The 19,448-nt window shown below is 36.8% G+C and overlaps 1 protein-coding gene across 4 annotated transcripts in view; it reads right to left on the bottom strand.

Moving 5' to 3' along the window:
• MAP4K3 (mitogen-activated protein kinase kinase kinase kinase 3) overlaps positions 1–19,448 on the bottom strand; it is a 201,002-nt gene that overhangs the window by 84,791 nt on the left and 96,763 nt on the right. For 3 of the 4 annotated variants that reach the window (XR_008289566.1, XM_027033607.2, XM_027033608.2), the window contains exons 3-4: positions 13,230–13,320; positions 922–986 (exon numbers count right to left, since the gene is read on the bottom strand). Coding sequence is in view for 3 of the 4 variants with exons in the window: in XM_027033607.2 (XP_026889408.1) it covers positions 922–986; positions 13,230–13,320 (156 nt within the window). In the remaining variant the exon portion in view is untranslated. The remainder of the gene's footprint in view (positions 1–921; positions 987–13,229; positions 13,321–19,448) is intronic. The other variant, XM_053201004.1, reaches the window with a different exon arrangement.

Below are 19,448 nucleotides of genomic sequence, written 5' to 3'. Positions count from 1 at the left end.
CTGTTATTTTACTTTACAAGTCTTTCTTACATACTCCACTGAAATCTCAATAAAAAAGTTTTAATAATTTTTAAACATTTTTATTAATGTTTATTTATTTCTGAGAGACAGAGACAGAATGCGAATGAGGGAGGTGCAGAGAGAGAGAGGGAGACACAGAATCCAAAGGAGGCTCCAGGCTCTGAGCTGTTAGCACAAAGCCTGACGTGGGGCTCGAACTCACCAACAGTGAGATCATGACCTGAGCTGAAGTCGGATGCTTAACCAACTGAGCCACGAAGGCACCCCAAAAAGTTTTAATAATTTTTAATACCCAAGAATCTAGTATTTTTAAAAAGTAAACAATTTAATTGATGCTTCTTGAATACACAAGAGCAAATCAATGATCTTTGTATTAATACCACGCATGTATTAACTAGATATTCTTTTGGCTTAGCGTTAACCATCAAGGCCTTTTTTACATGTTATTTACAAGCTTGAGTTTGAAATTTTGTTTATTTATTTTGAGAGAGAGAGAGAGAGAGAGATAGCATGAGCAGGGGAGTGGCTGAGCAAGGGAGAGAGAGCATTCCAAGCAGGCTCCACACTGTCAGTGCAGAGCCCCATGCAGGGCTCGATCCCACGAACTATGAGATCATGGCCTGAGCTGAAATCCAGAGTTGGATACTTAACCAACTGAACCACCCAGGCCCCCTGAAACTATATATAATATGCCTTCTATAGAAATAGCAACGAATTCAACTGTCTATAATTTTGTAACTTATAAAGCAAATGCTCCTTTCATCCATATATATCTTACATTCTTTTATATATCTAAATAATAATAAAACATTAGTTTTCTCTCCTGAAAACATTAATGCTTTAATAACTATATTTTAAGAAACTCTACTTAATCTCTATAAAACATAACTTTTGTCTTACCATGATAAATATCCTGTAAAGAACCACCTCCACAAAACTCCATGCATATCCAAAGTTTATCTCGCCTATAAAGAGAATATAAACATGTATCACATTTTCATGATGAAAATGATCTGAGGTAACAAGTACTTTAAGGTTGTATGCTATAACCTTGAAAAACCACATAAATTCAACGTGCTAAGAAAAAAAGCTAGTTAATCTCTATGAGTAAAAGAATTAATATAATGTGTTGTTATAACTCAATCCAAGGTTTTAATCCTTAAAATAGACCATTTGTAGGATATAAAAATGTCAGACACATCCAAACAAAATTCCCTCTAGTTAAAAACTTTCCCTCCCCCTCCCAGTTTACCTACCTACTCCAAGACAGTATTATAGAAGTTAAATGTTAGTTAAAATGCTCAGACCAAAAACTATGTAGAAGATTCATCACAGAATGGCAATACATCTCAAAGCATATCACATTAATAGTGCTATCATCAACAAAACAGACAAAATGCAAATTTTACCATCACATCTAGTAAACAAAGGTCTTTCCAAAACAATCTGTTAAAATTTATCACTTACCTGTCTTTATATAGCATTTCCCTCTCACACTCAATTAAGATATCATAATCACAGTCACAAGAGAAATAATTAGCAAAGATTTGATAGCTTATTCCTTGTTCAATCATTCACAACTTCATCTCACAATGTACCAGGAAATATACTATTCTCAGGGGGCAGAGATGGACTAGAAAGTCTCTGAACCCAGCAAGCTCAGTTGAACACAGAAGATTCTACCTTAACATGTCTTGTCTCTCTCCCCACTGCATTCACAGTGCTTAGAAGAGCCAGCAAATGAATATTTCATAAATGAATGAATACAAGAGTGACTGAAAAAAATAAACAAATTGATTAGATCAAGAGTCAGCAACTCTGGCCAGTGGGCCGAATCTAGCCTACTGTCTGATTTGTACAGCCCAGGAACTAAGAACGGTTTATGTGTATACACACACACATCTATATGTATGTATATGAATATATGTGTGTATATATATGTGCGTGTTTTAATTTAAATTCAAGTTAGTTAACATACAGCGCAGTCTTAGCTTCAGGAGTAGAAACCAGTGATTCATCTCTTACATATGACAGACACCCAGTACTCATCCCAACATATGCCCTCCTTAATGCCCATCACCCATTTAACCCATCCCCCACCCACCTCTCCTCCAGCAACCCTCAGTTTGTTCTCTGTATTTAAGAGTCTCCTATGGTTTGTCTCCCTCTCCGTTTTTATTTTATTTTTCCTCCTCTTCCCCTATGCTCATCTGTTAAGTTTCTCAAATTCCACATGAGTGAAATCATGTATTTGTCTTCCCATGACTTATTTCGCTTAGCATAATACACTCTACTTCCATCCATGCTGTTGCAAATGGCAAGATTTCATTTTTTGATGGCCAAGTAATATTCGTGTGTGTGTGTGTGTGTGTGTGTGTGTGTGCACACACACACATCTTCTTTATTCATTCATCAGCCAATGGACATTTGGCCTCTTTGCATACTTTGGCTACTGTTGACAGCACTGCCATAAACATTGGGGTGCATGTGCTCCTTCACATAGGCATTTTTGTAGCCTTTGGATAAATACCTATTGGTGCAATGCTGGGTCGTAGGGTAGTTCTACTTTTAATTTTTTGAGGAACCTCCACACTGTTTTCCAGAATGGCTGCACCAGTTTGCATTTCCACCAACAGTGCAAAAGGGTTTCCCTTTCTCCTCATCCTCGCCAACATCTGATGTTGCCTGAGTTGTTAATGTTAGCCATTCTGACAACTGTGAGGTGGTATCTCATTGTGATTTTGATTTGTATTTCCCTGCTGATGAGTGATGTTGAGCATCTTTTCAGGTATCTGTTAGCCGCTTGGATGTCCTCTTTGGAAAAGTGTCAATTCCTGTCTTTTGCCCATTTCTTCATTGGATTATTTGGTTTTTTGGGTGTTGAGTTTGCTAAGTTCTTTATAGATTTTGGTACTAACCCTTTATATGATATGTCATTTGCAAATATCTTCTCCCATTCTGTTGGTTGCCTTGTAGTTTTGGTGACTGTTTCCTATGCTGTACAGAAGCTTTTTATCTTGATGAGGTCCCAATAGTTCATTTTTGCTTTTATTTCCCTTGCCTCTGGAGACATGTCAAGTAAGAAGTTGCTATGGCCGAAGTCAAAGAGGTTGCTGCCTGTTTTCTCCTGTAGGATTTTGATGGTTTCTTGTCTCACATTTAGGTCTTTCATCCATTTTGAATTAATTTTTGTGTTACGGGTAAGAAAGTGGTCTAGTTTTATTCTTCAGCATGTCGCTGTCCAGTTCTTCGAGTACATTTGCTGAAGAGACTGTCTTTTTTCCATTGGATACTCTTTCCTGCTTCGGTTTTTATATTTTTAAATGGTTGGGGGCAAAAATCAAAAGAAGAATTTTTCTTGACACATGACAATTATACAAAGTTCAAATTTTAGTGTCCATATAAAGTTTGATTGAAACACAGTGACACTCACTTATGGCTACTTTTGTACTAAAGCAGCGTAATTGAGTAGCTGTGACAGAGAAACAGACAAAGCCTAAAATATTTACCATATGGTTCTTTACAGAAAAGGTGTGTTGATCCCTGGATTAGACTGTAATTTGATTAAGTACACAATCCAGGCATGAATAACATTCTGTGAGAACCCAGAGGTAAGAATATCTAGGAAAGTCAAGGGAAATTTTAGGGAGGAGATATCATTTGTTGTGTCTTGAAGTTAAAGTAGGAATTCAACACCGAGAGACAGGGAAGGGGCCTGCTCAGAGAATGAAAATTTGAAAGAAGATGCTACACTTGAAAGACTATGGGTAATTTAATGTGAATCAAACGCAGACTACCCGAAGAGACAATGGCAGGAAAGGAAGCTAGAATAGGTGGGGTGACACTGTAAAACAATGCTTGGTTTATAAACTCCTCAGTTCAGTTACCTTCATCTGGATGGTCTCTACTTTGTCAATGTCTTTTAAAATGTAGCATCCAGAATCAAGTGCTATTCTAAGTGTTGCATACAAAGTGGAGTTGCCGGGGCGCCTGGGTGGCTCAGCTGGTTGAGTGTCTGACTTTGGCTCAGGTCACAATCTCATGGTTCGTGGGTTTCAGCCCTGTGTTGGGCTCTGTGCTGACAGCTCAGAGCCTGGAGCCTATTTCAGATTCTGTCTCCCCCTCTCTCTGCCCTGACCCCACCCGTGCTCTGTCTCTCTGTCTCTAAAATAAATAAACATTAAAAAAGTGGAGTTGTTATCAGACATAGATCACACATGGTGGTGGTGAGAGATTAACCAGACCTACAAGGAGAGTGGACGTGGTTGAGTACGATGCACCATGCAGCATGTAACAGGGAACACAAGGATCCGAGCATGAACATCAGTACACAGTGAAAAAAATACCATGATTTTAGAGGCAAAGCTGACATAGTGAGGACCGGAAGAAGAAATCTGAAGTCACTCTAGTATCTAAAATTCACAGGTGGTCCACAGACCAATGAAACTGAGGCATGACAGTGGATGGTGAAGTATGAGCTAGCTGCCCAGTGGTCTGGTGTTACTAACTCTCAGAATACATGCCCGGGGCTGGCAGATGGATGTCTTATTCAAAAGGATGAAGGCATTTATGGCTGGTGATTGCAACACAGGGAGAAGTCTAATTACCCTTGAGAATCAACAATTATCTCCTTTATTTGAACACTTATATTTCTATTAACTGGGCTAAAGGCTATCTTCAGGTTCTTAGCAACTGCTCTAAAACCTCTGATTTTCAGTTTGAAGTTAACTAAAACCTCTGGATCTTTTTTATGTTAAAAAGGAGTCAGATGATTCTCCAGCTTCACATTTGTTTATCTGGTTCATTAAAACTATGCACAGGACTTTGTCCTTATTTGTTAAATCTCACATAAACAAAAGCTCCTTGTGGTACTCAATAAGTTTTCAGAGTGTAAAATAAAAGGGGTTCTAATAGCAAAATGTTTGGGAACCACTGCTCTAAAATATTTTCACATCTGTCCTAAATGAATCTTTCATGTAAAATACCTGACACAAGCATTTACAGGACAAGTAGCAGGGGTTCTTACATATCTTACAAAAACTGGGTGAATGGTTGTTCTGGGTCGGCTCAGAATAAAGTAACATGTAAATTGCTTAGAAAAGGGCCCAGAATATAAGCCCAATAAATGTAAGCTATTTTCTATTCCTTTTGTTATAATTCATCTTGTAGTCTATTTTTGTAAGTCACCTTAAGTTGCTCTGGAACTCAGTGACAACATAAACACATAAAATTGGCATTTTCTTTTTTAAGGGGAAAAAAAAAGAGGGGCACCTGGGTGGCTCAGTTGGTTAAGCATCAGACTTCAGCTCAGGTCGTGATCTCATGGTTTGTGAGTCTGAGACCCGCATTGGGCTCTGTGCTGTCAGCTTGGAACCTGCTTCAGATCCTCTGTCCTCCCTCTCTGCCCCTCCCCTGCTCATACTCTCTCAAAATAAACATTTAAAAAAGAGAGAGATGGGACTGATGACTTGACTTCTTATTAAAGTCACAATAATCACCACTTCTTTCTTATGAATGTTCACTAATTATCTGATTAATAATTTATTCTAGAGGTTTGCTGGGGCTGATGGTAGACATCAAGGTTAACAATTTTCCAGAAATTTCTTTTTCCTTTCCTTTGCAAATTGGTCATTGCTGACCACTAATCTTTTGGTACCTCTTCTATCTGTCAAAAGACACTCACTGATAGTGGGTAACAATCCCATCTGATAACTTTTCACTGTAATAAGATATAATTTTTATATGAGTCTCAAAGCTCAGATTCATTTAAAGTATCTAGCTGCTCTACAATTATCTCCTCATCTATCTCCTGCTTCAATCCCTTCTTCATAATGATTTTCCTACCCTTTCCAATTGGAAAACAATTCTCCTCGGTAGAGAAAAGGGACAAAAGAAATTAGTTCTCCACTTTTTCACATATTTCAGTATTACACCATCCTCTATCTGACGCTGGTCTATCCGCCTTCCCAATCCTGCTTAAAACAATTTTCTAGTCATTCTACGTAAAATTACTTTCCAAACTTACAAAGGAAAATAAATAATGATTTAAAAACTATATATACTATATATATACTTTACTTTTTAAGATGTCTAAAATATATTTAGTTAAGTCTGGTATTATCAGAAAGGTTGAATATTCAGAATCTTTTAGAAAAAGTACTTCCATCTGTTCCATGAATGCCCTTCTTGAGAAGACAAATCTGCATCTACTTTTTTGGTCATTTACCAAGCCATCTGCCTAATAGGAAAGGACTTGACTCACTTGGCCCATTTCATGCAGGCCAATAAATACTAAAATCTTTGTCCCTAGATATCTGAATTGAAACAATTAACCACCAAGGTAAATACTCAAGGTATCACGATAAATTTTCTTGTAATTCTTTTCTCTTATTCTGTAAAGTTCTCTTTCTATAAGGAATAGAAAAATAAGTAAAGGGAGGGAAATTTTAATCTTCTAGTTGAATGTTTACTAGAGCATATAGGAATTAACATTCTAATTATTTCACTGAGCTAAAAATCTTACAATTTCTAAAACATACTTAAAAAAAATTTTTTTTTAATCTTTATTTTTGAGAGAGAGGGAGGGAGACGGAAACGGAAGGGAGGTACAGAACGGGAGCTGGGAAGGAAGAGAGAGAGAGAGAGAGAGAGAGAGACCCAGAATCTGAAGCAGGCTCCAAGCCCTGAGCTGTCAGCACAGAGCCCAAAGCAGGGCTTGAACTCACAAACTGCCAGATCATGACCTGAGCCGAAGACGGGTGCTTAACTGACCAGCCACCCAAGGCACCCCAATCTTCCCACACTTTGTAACACATCACTGACTTAAAACTGATTAAACATTGTGGATTTATATATTTTGCCCAAATATAACATAATTTAAAAAGTAAAAGAAAATGTGAGCAAGATCACCAAGAATCCACAGCTCTAGAATGTCTGCTAGAAACTGGCATACCAAATCATTCTCCCTGGGATGGGACAGCTGGCCATGCCCCGATACTGCAGTCTGCTGATCCCTGTACTTAACTGTGGGTTATCCTGCTGAACAAAACATTTCACAATAACTACTCCAGTATATTCAGCAAAATAATTCAACTCCTAATCATAACTTTCAATGTGAAAAATAAAAAGTTTAATAACTGCTAGTTGTTTTAATATAGGATAACTTTATTTAATGTGAACTGAATTTAAAATATTTTGGTGCATTTTCAAACAGACAAAATTTACTGCATTCCAAAAAGTTATAGGTAATTCATCTATCTACTTCCCCTTTAACAATGAGGGGTAGTTCTGTATTCGGGGATATAAGCTGACCTATTTCTCTATAGTTATACCGTTAACAACCCCCAGTTCAACCTACTAATTTCCAAAGAATGGGTGAGCAGACAGCAATCCTATGTGAAGTATGCTTACCATAAAAAAAAAAAAATCAATGTGCACTTAAACCAGTTTTAGGAATGTCACATACTATATAGTCTTCTCTTGGAAATTAACAATGCCACGGATATGTTAAAGGCTCTGAGAAATCATGCAGTGAGGCAGGGGTAGCTGGGAGAAGGGAAGGAGGAACAGGTGGAGAGAGGAGAAGGAAGAGACGGAAGAAAGGAAGAATGGGGATGGAGGAAGTTAGGAAGTGGAGAAAGGGTAGGAGGAAGAATGGGATTTTAAAAAAAGCAGAGGAGAGAGGGAAGAGGAAAAAGAAAGAAAACTTCTTTAATTTTGTTTAGTTCACTACTTCCCCAAATTATTTTTTCCATAGACCCCTTGTTTTCAAATCACGTACTAGCATCCCTCAGAACTAATGTTCCTAGAAAACACCCTAGCAATTCTGGTATAAGGAGGCATCTCATAAGAGAGTTCCACCAAATTTTCTTCCTAAAGCAGTGGTTCTCAACGGGGGTGATTTTGTCCCCAAAGGCATATTTGGCTTATCAAAGACATTTCGGGTTGTCCTAACTGGGAAGGTGTTACTGGCATCTAGTAGAGGCCGGGACACTGCTAACTACCCTAGCCAGCATGTGAAGTAACTGCTGTTACTACTACTCTGGTTGCACTTGAAGGAAACAAATGTTTGTATCAGTATAACTAGAAAACTAAAAACAAAATAGGAACATTAGTGGAAAACTGGTGAAATTAATAGGAAGTACCTTAGTTTGGCTAATAGTATGGTACCAATGTTGATTTCTTAGTTTTGACGAATGTACCATGATTATGTAAGATGTTAGCAATAGGGAATACTGACAGAACTCTTCGTACTATCTTTGCAACTTTTATGTAAATCTAATACATTCCAAAATTAAAAGTTTCCTTTTTTAAAAAAAGAGGGTAGCTAGGTACAAATTAAAATGAACTTAACGATAATCTTTATTTCCATAGTGTGAGCATTCAAAAAAGCATTTTCAGTTATTAAGTTCCCTCCCCAGTCCCACCTCTAGCTCTAGAAAAAAATTTCTTCCAGTTTCGATATAACTCAAGGGACAAACATCTCTTTCCTGGGTTACGACATTCACACTATAATAAAACGAACATCCTCGCTGTCTCAATCCCCCACACACCAGGTCCATCCGCCACAGATACACTACTCTGTACTCTGTGTTCAAACCTTTAACAAGTATGCTCAATACCTACAGGTCCTAATTAAGGGATAAAAGATGCCTTTCTTTGCCAAACTTCCATGGCCTTACCTACTGCAACTACAGACTTACCCTTTAAGCTCTAGTATGAAACTATTAGTTGCCTCCTGAGTAGTTCATGGTATTTTCACGCATGCATTTCCTTTGCCAGAAGTTATACTTTTCTCCACACATTAGATGCTACAGTAAATGCCTACTAACACTTTAACACCCAACATTTAGGAATCATATCATTCACACAGCTTTCTCTGATTCCCTTACTCTGACAAAATCAGATTTTCTACCGTCTTTACACTTTGCGTCTTATGTGGAAATTATTATTGTACCTAGCATACTATGTTGCAATTATTTGCTCATGAGTATTTCTTCTATTAGATTATAAACTCCTTAAAGGCAAGGATTATGTTTTATCTGTCTTTACATATCTAGAACCCAATACAGCACTCTATACGTCCAAAGAAATGTAAAAACTTTGTTAATGGTGGTGATTTACAAGTATGTTATTATTATGTGATAAATTATGCTCATTGAAACTAGTATTCTTGATTTCAAAGGTTTAAAATCTCTGATCCAAATTAGTATTTTTTACTGCATGGATCTAATCTATTGGCTTATTTTTTGAGGAGCATTTGCTGTTTTTCAACCTCAACTTTAAGAGTTCAAACTGGAGAGAAGTATCTCAATTTTTTAAATATATTATGAAAGGATAGGCTGGGCTAGGAATGCTTAGAAGGAACTTAAAGAGTCATTATTTACTTAAAAGAAGCAATAGTTAAGCTCTACTAGGATTAAAGAATAGGTCTATGATTACTTAACTCTGTTGTTTTAGGAACACACACAAATATACAAATAAAAATCTATACCAAATCAGGACTATTTACTTTTTTAAACTTCAGAGAGAAGTTTTGTCCATCCAGTTCTCATTGTACAGTATATGTACTTAAGTACTTAATAAACATAGGCTTTTAATGATATTGAAGAGAGGAACAGAGAATGTCCTATTAAGAATAACATAAGATACTCTGTTTTTTAGCAGCTCCGTTTCTGTATTTCTTCAGGAAATGAGGATGGCTACCCTGTTATAAAACAGGCTTCTGAACTTAATTACATGCTGGTCATCTATTCAGTAAATTCATAGGATAAGGCTGATTCCCTGAAGGGGAAATTTATTAATGGTAAAACCACACTAGCTCAATTTCCTCATTATTTTGGTCTAAATTTGTTGTAATAGGCTATAATGGCAATAAAATACAAGGAAGAAAGTTGCTAAGAACAGTACACATTTTAGGGGGTTTGTATCAAGTTTTAAAAAAATAAGCTCCCTGCCTTTTGTAAAATCATTCAATAATGAGAAGAAATCCAAGAAACCATGTTCCCTTTAAGACTAAATCTGGCCTTCCTAGGCTGAGTACTATAGAATACCAAAAAGATAGCCAACCAGGTACCTGTACATACCTGGTATCTGGTTTAAGTCCACCACCAACAATGAGTAGTTGGATGACCTAACGAAGTCATTAATCCAGCACCCCACTTTCTCATCAGTAAAAAGAGTGGGACTAGTGACAAGATCTCTTAGTCCCTTCCAGCTCTAACATCCTGCAAGTCTAATCATTAGTATTTCACATTCCAAATTTGACTGAGTCTGGACTTTAATTAGGGAAGAAGGGAAAAATCTCTATAGAAAAAAAGAGGTAGAGAAAGAGAAGATTAATTGCTGTTCTATGTTATACTACATTTGCTTTTCTATCACTTTCATCAGCTATGCCAGCTACAGAATAAAATCATCTACTTAAACCAGTATTTCTTACATTAGATCATACAATTCCACTAACAGGTAGCTCTACTGAAAAAAATGACTCTAATGTTGTCTGTTTTACTTTGGTTTTGGGGCAAGTTTGCTCTTTGTATTCTTATATTTGGATTCAAAGAACCCCTTTAAAAATTTCATCTAGCTATACACAAAACATAAATTTGTGCACTTGCTCTATGTATTTTATGCTCCAACAAAAAGTTTACTTTAAAAAAGATATTCAAGGGGCGCCTGGGGGGCTCAGTCAGTTAAGCGTCCAACTCTTGATTTGGGCTCAGGCCATTATCTCACTGTTCCTGAGATAGAGCCCTGGGTCTCTGCATGGACAGCATGGACCCTGCTTGGGATTCTCTCTCTCTGACCGCCCCCACCCCCCACACTCTCTCTCAAAATAAATAAATAAAATTCAAAAAGAAAAGACATTCAACATATAGTCAGAATACACATTTCCTAAAATTTTAAAGTAAATACAATTTTTGTTAAGCACAATCTAACTGGCTCTCTCCTGTACCATGTCTAAAAGTGAAGGTTAATGGACATGTTACTAAAGAGTTGCACTATTTTGTTACAAGCCAAAGCCAAGATTTATAAACAAAACTGGATACAAACTCATAAGTAATTCACCTTTTGGGGGTAACAAGAACAAATGTTTTGCTGCCTAACCTGTGTGGGAAGTCTCTTGCCTAAGTAACACAGTCAAATGTCCAGTTTAGTGTTAGGATTTTTGGGGGGCAATGGGAGGGACCTGAGGGAGTGGGGGTAGAAGTTTATTTGGTCAGCTCTTTTGGCAAGGAAGCAAAAGGGCTAAGTCAAAAGTCATGTGATCTATGAACACAATATTACAGAAAGAACGTAGAACCTTACTGTCAATAACTTGAAATTGGACTGTAAACTAATTACTTGATGTTCAACTCTCTCAAGCATCTTATTTGTAAAATGGAAATAGTATGTACCATAGAGAAATACTGGTAATAGTGTTGCTGAAAAGATCAAATGAGGCACTAACATGATAACACTTAAAAACAGTTAAGAAATAGTAATAGTAACAGCAGCAATAGTAGTAGTAATAGGAGTTCATGTTTATGGAGCATTTATTTTATTTTAATCACTGTTGGAAACACTACGTGTTTTACTCATTATCCTCGTAGCTATCACATCTTGTATCTATTATTATTATTCCTATTTTATAGATGAGGAAATGGAGGCTCAGAGTAGTTAAGTAATTTGCTGTGAGGCACACAGTTAATAAATGATGGAGTCAGGACTCAACCAATCCAAACGATCTGACTCCAGAACTCTTAACCACCAAAGATGCTATTGTCTTGATGGCAGAAAGACCAAGGTGCCATATAAATGCTATCCCAGAATAATAGGTTAGCCTTTGAATGGTCCCATAGTTCCTGATGACTCAGACAATGCTTGAGAAAAACTCTTAGACCAAAGACCTGTTTGCCCTTGGTGGGAAAAGTATTTTGTGATGCTTCTCCCAACTGAGTATAAGTAGGTCATTTTGTTAGGAGCAACAACAGTAAAAAAACAAATTGTCCTGAAGTGATGATTTTAACGTATTAGCAGCAATTATTTTTATCACAAACTTCACTGAGTTTTAAGAGATTGTTTCTTTGACCTGATACAGTAATTGTCTGTGTTGGGTCTGCCCATAAAATAAAAACTGAATCAGAAATTGTGTTAGGTATTATTTGAACCACTTACCATTAAAGTGGTTTTAAATTGGCTGTTATAGAACTCATTCAAAATATATAATAGTCATTGACCTGGTCGTAGTATCTGTCCCTACATAAACTAACATCTCCACTAAACCTACTCTTCAACCTCAATGAAGATGGGGCAATCAAAAGTGTTCAAGAGTGGTTAGAATCAAGAAGAGCTGGTTTGGTTGGCTTTTCACAAGCTGGAAAGAGAGGGCAGAACTGCCCTGTCTTTTCCATATGCTGTGCCTACATCAGGAGAGAAGTGTTTTTTTAATACCTGGGTCGTATGACAATGGAAGCTGTGATAAGCTACTTACTTATATATCCCACAGTACATCCACCAGAATAAAACATTAAGGGTTTTTTAATACTTAAGGAAGAGAACATTCGTCAATCCTCCTTTTGGAAGGAACCTTAAAAACAAGTCAGTCACAGAGTTCAGCTCACAACTGCACAGAGAAGTAAATGGAAAAACAGGATTTGACCTTGAGGTCAACCCCTATGGACTATGACCTGGGGAACCCAGCGTGGTCCTGCCAGACCAAAGCAAGAGACTGCAATTCACAGTGTAAGTTTACTTTACAACCTGGGAAAATAAGAAGTTAGTGAAATAATTATAGTTCCTAGTCCTTTGGACAAAATGAAGGGAAGGGATGATGCAACACCCTGAGCTAGAAGCATAAAAGAAAGAAAAAGTTTCTAATAAAAACCTAGCAGTTAGAGATGCTCCTGACTTTCTAAATATACCCAAGTCTGTGAGTAAGGGGCAACAGAATGGCATATTTAGATCTCTGGTCTACCACGCAAAGATTAACCATAAAAGTTCATTTTTACTTGCGAGTTTCTTCACTGAAACCACATCCAGAATTCCCAAGAGTACAAGAGACAAATCAGACTATGATATTGATTACAGAATGAACATACACAGGTCAGAAATAAAAATTTCATTCACACAAAAATATCCTATCTTCAAAGCATGAAGAAAACTACAAAGCATGCTATTAGAGCTAACTTTATTTTGTTAAATGTATTAGGTGATGGGAAACAAAAATGTACCTGAGATAGCTTCCAAAATAAGCAACAATATTTGGGTGTTTACAGTCTTTCATCATAATAATTTCTTGCTGTACAACTGCAAAATCTTCTCCTAGAATAAAAAACAAGCATGTCGAATATTTAGTAGGTAAGTTTAAAATGTCAATTTGTTTCAAAACATAATAATGTTACTGATGTTATATTTAATTACACTTTCAGTCTTTAGTTAACAAAAAGTACAGTGATTAAAAGTGTGAACTCAGGTCCCAGACTATCTAGATTCAAATACTAACTCTGTCCCTTACTAAGCTGTGTTAATTTGAGCAAGTTACTTGACCTGTGCCAATTTCTTCCTCTGCAAAATGGGGATAAAAATAGTAATAATTTGTCCTAAGACTGTTGGAAAAGTTAAATGGGCTAATTTGTGTAAAATGCTTAGAATGGTGCCTGGTACAGAGTAAGTGCTATATAAACATTTGTTATTATTACTATTATACACTGGACATAATCATCATATAATTCACTAGAAAACATACACAGCTTTTTTCCTTTATTACCAAATAACATTTAATATAATGACAGCACAAGGAAGTAGTTCTTTTTAAGTTAGGGCAGGAACCCTTATGCACCAAGAGTGTCAAATATACCTCCACAGGCTCTTGGCTGAGAGAGCCACCCTCTAGCAGCACTGGGTTACCAGATGGCCCACATACACAGGCTTCTCCTATATTCAACTGCCTTGTTCCAGCCATATTCGGATGCAGAATGGAATTGTATTTAGCCTGGTCAGACTATTAGCAAATAATCTCCTTCCACTCCCTTCTTGCCCAAATTCTCCAAAATAAGATCTGGCAATCCTGTAGCAGTGTTGCATGGTATGGCTCCTGAATGAACACTTGTGATAGAAAGAGAACTGCAGTGAATGCAAATGTGGTGAACCAGGGACCAGGTGGAAGGGACAAATGGTAGTCCTTACATCTACATGAAAGTAGCTCTGCACTACTTTCAGTTTTTAAAAGCTTTATATACTATGAACAGCCTCATTTTCAATGTATATTAGTGGCAAAGTAAGCAACAGATTCCCTAAATTACAGCTCAAACTGTAAGTATGAGGTCATTATGGCAAGCCCTGACATTTCTTGCCTTGGCAGTTTCCTACTGTAAACCTAATTGAGACTTGAAGTAGCCTAGCCATGAACCATTTGAACCCAATGTCAAAACCCACTCTACTGTCCCAGTTACAAGGGAAGAAATAAAACAGAAAAGGCAGTATGTCAGATTCTTAATTTCTGCAATGAAGTAAATACAAAATCAAAGATCTCCAAAGGGAGAACAGAAAACTTATATGCTTCCAAATTTTCAGAAGAAAATCACTGAACTAGGATTCTCTTCTGACTTTATTCCCCATCATTAAGAATTCCTGATATTCATCATATTAAGAAAAATCCAATTTGCAACAATAAATTAAAAATCTAATTAGAAATAATAAAGCCAAATAAAACTAATACCAAATTTCAGGGACATATTAAATACTTTGAAAGTTCTAAATTTTGCTTTTTCACCTGCCTCTCAATTATGCATTTCCCCAAAGCAGTGAAGGGCTTACACGAGATCAAAGTTGATCTAGTTTGATGGTCAGAGGATAACAGCTGTTGTTCTGGTGGTAGTCATTCTACAACCTCAAAGGGAGATAGCTTTAGAATAAAGTTCATCTGTAGAAAGCATTGAGGAGAAACAGGAAAACAGGGGAAGGAAGAAGGCTTGCCTGAGCCACCGCAGCTAGCCTCATCTGACTCTGTAAGCTTCAGATATACCTCCACGTGATCAATAAATTCCCTGTTTGTATTGTTTAAGCTACCCTGAGTTGTGGTTTCTGTTACTCACAACTGTATCACATCTTCTATGGTGATCTTTGCACATATCATAGCCCTTATGACACTGCATCAGTGCATGTCTACGTTCTCACTAGAATATCACATCCTCTGGAACAAGATTATGTCTTAGTCATCTTTGTATCCATAGCCACTAATATGTGATCAATAGAACTGTTGCCTGAATCTGTAATACCACATAATTCCTCTACAAGCTGACACTAAATCAAGAATGCTGCTTTTGGTTTAATTTCAACCAGTTATTACCATGTTTTATATAATTAATTGCTTATTTGCTACTCTCATGTTTTACAAAAACCTGTGAATGGCTTTAAGTCTTCAACTACCCTCTTTCCCAGAAACTGGTGTTAACCCAAAGTGCTTCCTTTTTTCTTATCAAGTCATTTCTATGTGCTTAGGAGAATGGCTGAGTTAAATTCAACATTTTGGGGGGGGGGGGGAGTAAAAAAAATCCACGATTTGATTTTTAAAGGTAACTGAAAAAGGGTGATTTGGGTAGGAAAAAAATGAAAACAGAGTTTTAATACAGCAGTAATCCAAAGAAGCCTTACAGTAGATTTAAAGCGCTTTCATCAAAGCTCCAGAGAACTATATTTCAAAGAATAAATTACCAGGCACCCCCATCCCAAATCCTAGCACATTTAATTGGATACTGTAGACTGGGATGGTTATACCAGACAATTTCTACAGATTCTTTCCAATTCTGAGAGTCTAGGATTTTATGTAAAATTTTAGACACTGAAGTAAGGAATATATTTTCCAAAAAAATGGCAGAGAAAGAGAAGGCAAGGAAAAGGAAGAAGGGAGAAGGGAGAAGGGAGAAGGGAGAAGGGAGAAGGGAGAAGGGAGAAGGGAGAAGGGAGAAGGGAGAAGGGAGAAGGGAGAAGGGAGAAGGGAGAAGGGAGAAGGGAGAAGGGAGAAGGGAGAAGGGAGAAGGGAGAAGGGAGAAGGGAGAAGGGAGAAGGGAGAAGGAGAAGGGAGAAGGGAGAAGGGAGAAGGGAGAAGGGAAAAGAAAAGAAAAGAAAAGAAAAGAAAAGAAAAGAAAAGAAAAGAAAAGAAAACCATAACTGAGAAAAACAGGCAAACCTGTAAGTAGACCGGATCATGAATAAACAGGCAGAAAAACAGAAACTAAGACATGAAAATTTCTCTAAATAAACATGACGCACATTGTGTTCAATAAATGTTAACTATTTGCAGGAGGCTGAATAATGGCCCTAGAAGGGTCCTAATCCTTAAAACTTGTCAATATGACCGTATATGGCAAAAGGGTTTTTACAAGTGTGATGAAATTAAGGATCTTGAGATGGGGAAATTACCCTGAATTCTCTGGATCATCTAAGTGGAATCACAAGTGTCCTTGTAAGAGGGAAGAAGAGGGAGACTTGACTATAAGAAGGCAAGAAGCAAGTTGCTATGCTCTGAAGATGAAGGAAGAGGCCAAGAATTAAGGAGTGCAAGGAATGTGGCTCTAGAAGCTAGAAAAGGCAAGCAAAGAGATTCTCCCTTAGAGTCTCCAGAGAGAGTGCAGCCCTGTTGACACTTGGCTCTTGACCCAGTGAAACACACTCTGGATTTCAGAATTCCAGAACTCTAAGAGAAAAAGGTGTGCTTTTCAAGCCGTCAAGTTTGGTAGTAAGTTGTTACAGCAGCCACAGGAAATTAACACATTATTACTATCAACATTATTACTGTGGCAGAGCTGGCTAGCCATTCTCAATCTGTGTTCTCCTTCCGCAGTGTAGAAGTTATTGGTGAGAGACAATCATCTAGTCAAAGATGACACTTCCTTCACAGTGAACACTGATGCGCCTAAGGACTAGTTCTTGCCAATGGAAACTGAGCAAAAGTAATGTGTCCTTGTTGCACGATTTATTTCCCTATCAGCAAACTACATGACACTGTGAGGCCCCAGGAATTGCAAGAAGTCTGGGTCCCTGAGTCACTAAAATGAAGAAAGTCATCCAACAACTTGAACATCTGCACTGAACTATTATATAAACTTGATTATGATAAGCCATTCATATGTTCTAGTTTAGTTATTACAGTAGTCAACATTATTCTAAGCTGATAGAATTATTACCATCCATTTACGAAAAACGTTGTCCAAACTGTAGTAGGTGCTTCACAAATGTTTTAGAGTTTTAACAAACTTTTTTTTTTTTAAACAAAAAAAGACTCAGTTCTTCCATTTAATAAAGAACAGATACAATGACAGATAACAATGAACCAGATTATAGACATTTCTATTTGGTATACAATGCTTTCCTGTAAACAGCTATATTTAGTCAGACGTGTGAGAACAAACAAGGAGACTTCAATGCCATGGAGGTGGGTCTTTCCCTGAAAACTACAACAAAACACAGAATCCCTAATACCTCCTTGCCTTTTAGATACAAACTGACAATCACTGTATTTCCAAAATTTCATAAAATTCTTTACTTTTTATTTGACAAAATAATACTTAAGTCAAATATCCAACTAACTGCTTTTTTGGTATGCCTCGTTATTTTCACTGGTGTCAACTGTGTATGTTTTATAAAGTACATTAACACAAGCATTTTGAATTAACAAACTACTTACTTTTTTATAAAACTGTAATAAGAATTCAGTAATATAATTATACAAATATTGTTGTTCAGATAAATATTGTGAAACTGTCAAAACGGAACTATTTCACTTAGCATAATACTCTCCAGTTCCATCCACGTTGCTACAAATGGCCAGATTTCATTCTTTCTCATTGCCAAGTAGTATTCCATTGTATATATAAACCACATCTTCTTTATCCATTTGAAGGTAGATGGGGGGTGGGGGAAAGAGGAAAGTGGGTGATGGGCATTGAGGAGGGCACCTGCTGGGATGAGCAGTGGGTGTTGTATGGAAACCAATTTGACAATAAGTTATATTAAAAATAAATAAATAAAACAAAATAAATAAATGCAAAAAAAATAAAACATGAAAAAAATGGAACTATTGGTTAAGAGGTAGCAATGTCATTTGGTCTGTGTAACAGCTTATGGATCTAATTCCATCCAAGTCGTTGTATGAAGGCAGTTGACATGTCCCTTCACACTAAACGGAAGTACAGTTTATCTGAAAATCAAACCAGGAAAATTTAAGGATTATCTTGCATTGGGAAGTGAACCAAGAGACAAGTATGTTCGTGTCTTCAAAGAACCAAGTCTTAGTCTATCTGTAAACTGTGTATTCTATTTCCCTAGTTCTGCTCCCTGTGAAGTAAACACAAGTTTACAAGGCATCCTCAATTTCCCTTGGTGTTCTTATTTTGTTTCCTGTATCCTATTTTGTTTCTTTGTTTTCTTATTTTCCTTCAGTCATCTTTATGTCTTTCTTCTAAGTGTTTGACATCTTCACAATCCTAATAAGTTGTGATGGTTTTCCAGAAATGTCTTGACAAATGTCATTATAATAAAATAATTCTCTGCATTATCAACAGTTATTTAACACAGCAAGTTAGAATTTAAAATACTTTTATCATTTTTTTAAGATTTTTAAAAACAAGTTTTCTCAACTTGTTATAGATACGATTTACCTTCTAGTGTAGAACTCTGTAATGAGGTATTTGTGTGTGTATTATATGTACATATAGGCACATATATGTATATATATACATACATACACGTACATATATATGTATTTGTGAAATTATATATATATATATATATAAATCAATATATCGTTTGTAAAAATACCTAACACTTTACAGTTGGATAAAGATGAGTAGTTTGTTTTTTTTTTTTTTTAAGGGGGAGAGGGGCAGAGAGAGAGGGGGAGAGAATCTGAAGCAGGCTCCACGCTCAGTCTGGAGCCCGATGTAGGTAGGGCTCAACCTCATGACCCTGTGATCATGACCTGAGCCCAAATCAACAGATGCTCAACTGACTGAGCCACCCAGGTGCCCCCAGTTATTCTCTTTAGATGGTGTTTGAGAATACATTCAACCACCACCATACACTGAGCAGCAAATATGATACAAGTGAGAATGTGCTTAGAAACTATAGGTAGAGTTCCAGAAATGAACAATACTTTCCTTGACTTTAAGAAACTTACAGGGACATGAAATCTGTACTATAATAACTATAACAGTTTAAACTCAAACCTTAAGTAATTCCTTTATTTCTATAACATCAAATCTATACTTTGCTATTGGACTCACCATGTTTAGCACAGTGTCATAATTAGGGACATGTACTTTGGAATCAAAATATTGATTTATGAAACCTGATTTCACAGCTTTCTGGCTGTATGATCTTGGGCAAACTCATTCATATTCTTTTTCTGAATTCAGGTTCCTCATAAAATGGAGATAACAGTGTCTCCCTCT

This window comes from Acinonyx jubatus, chromosome A3 (assembly GCF_027475565.1).
Source record: "Acinonyx jubatus isolate Ajub_Pintada_27869175 chromosome A3, VMU_Ajub_asm_v1.0, whole genome shotgun sequence".
Taxonomy (NCBI): domain Eukaryota; kingdom Metazoa; phylum Chordata; class Mammalia; order Carnivora; family Felidae; genus Acinonyx; species Acinonyx jubatus.
Note: the sequence above shows the minus strand (reverse complement) of the source record. Positions and strands in the feature narration are given on the sequence as shown.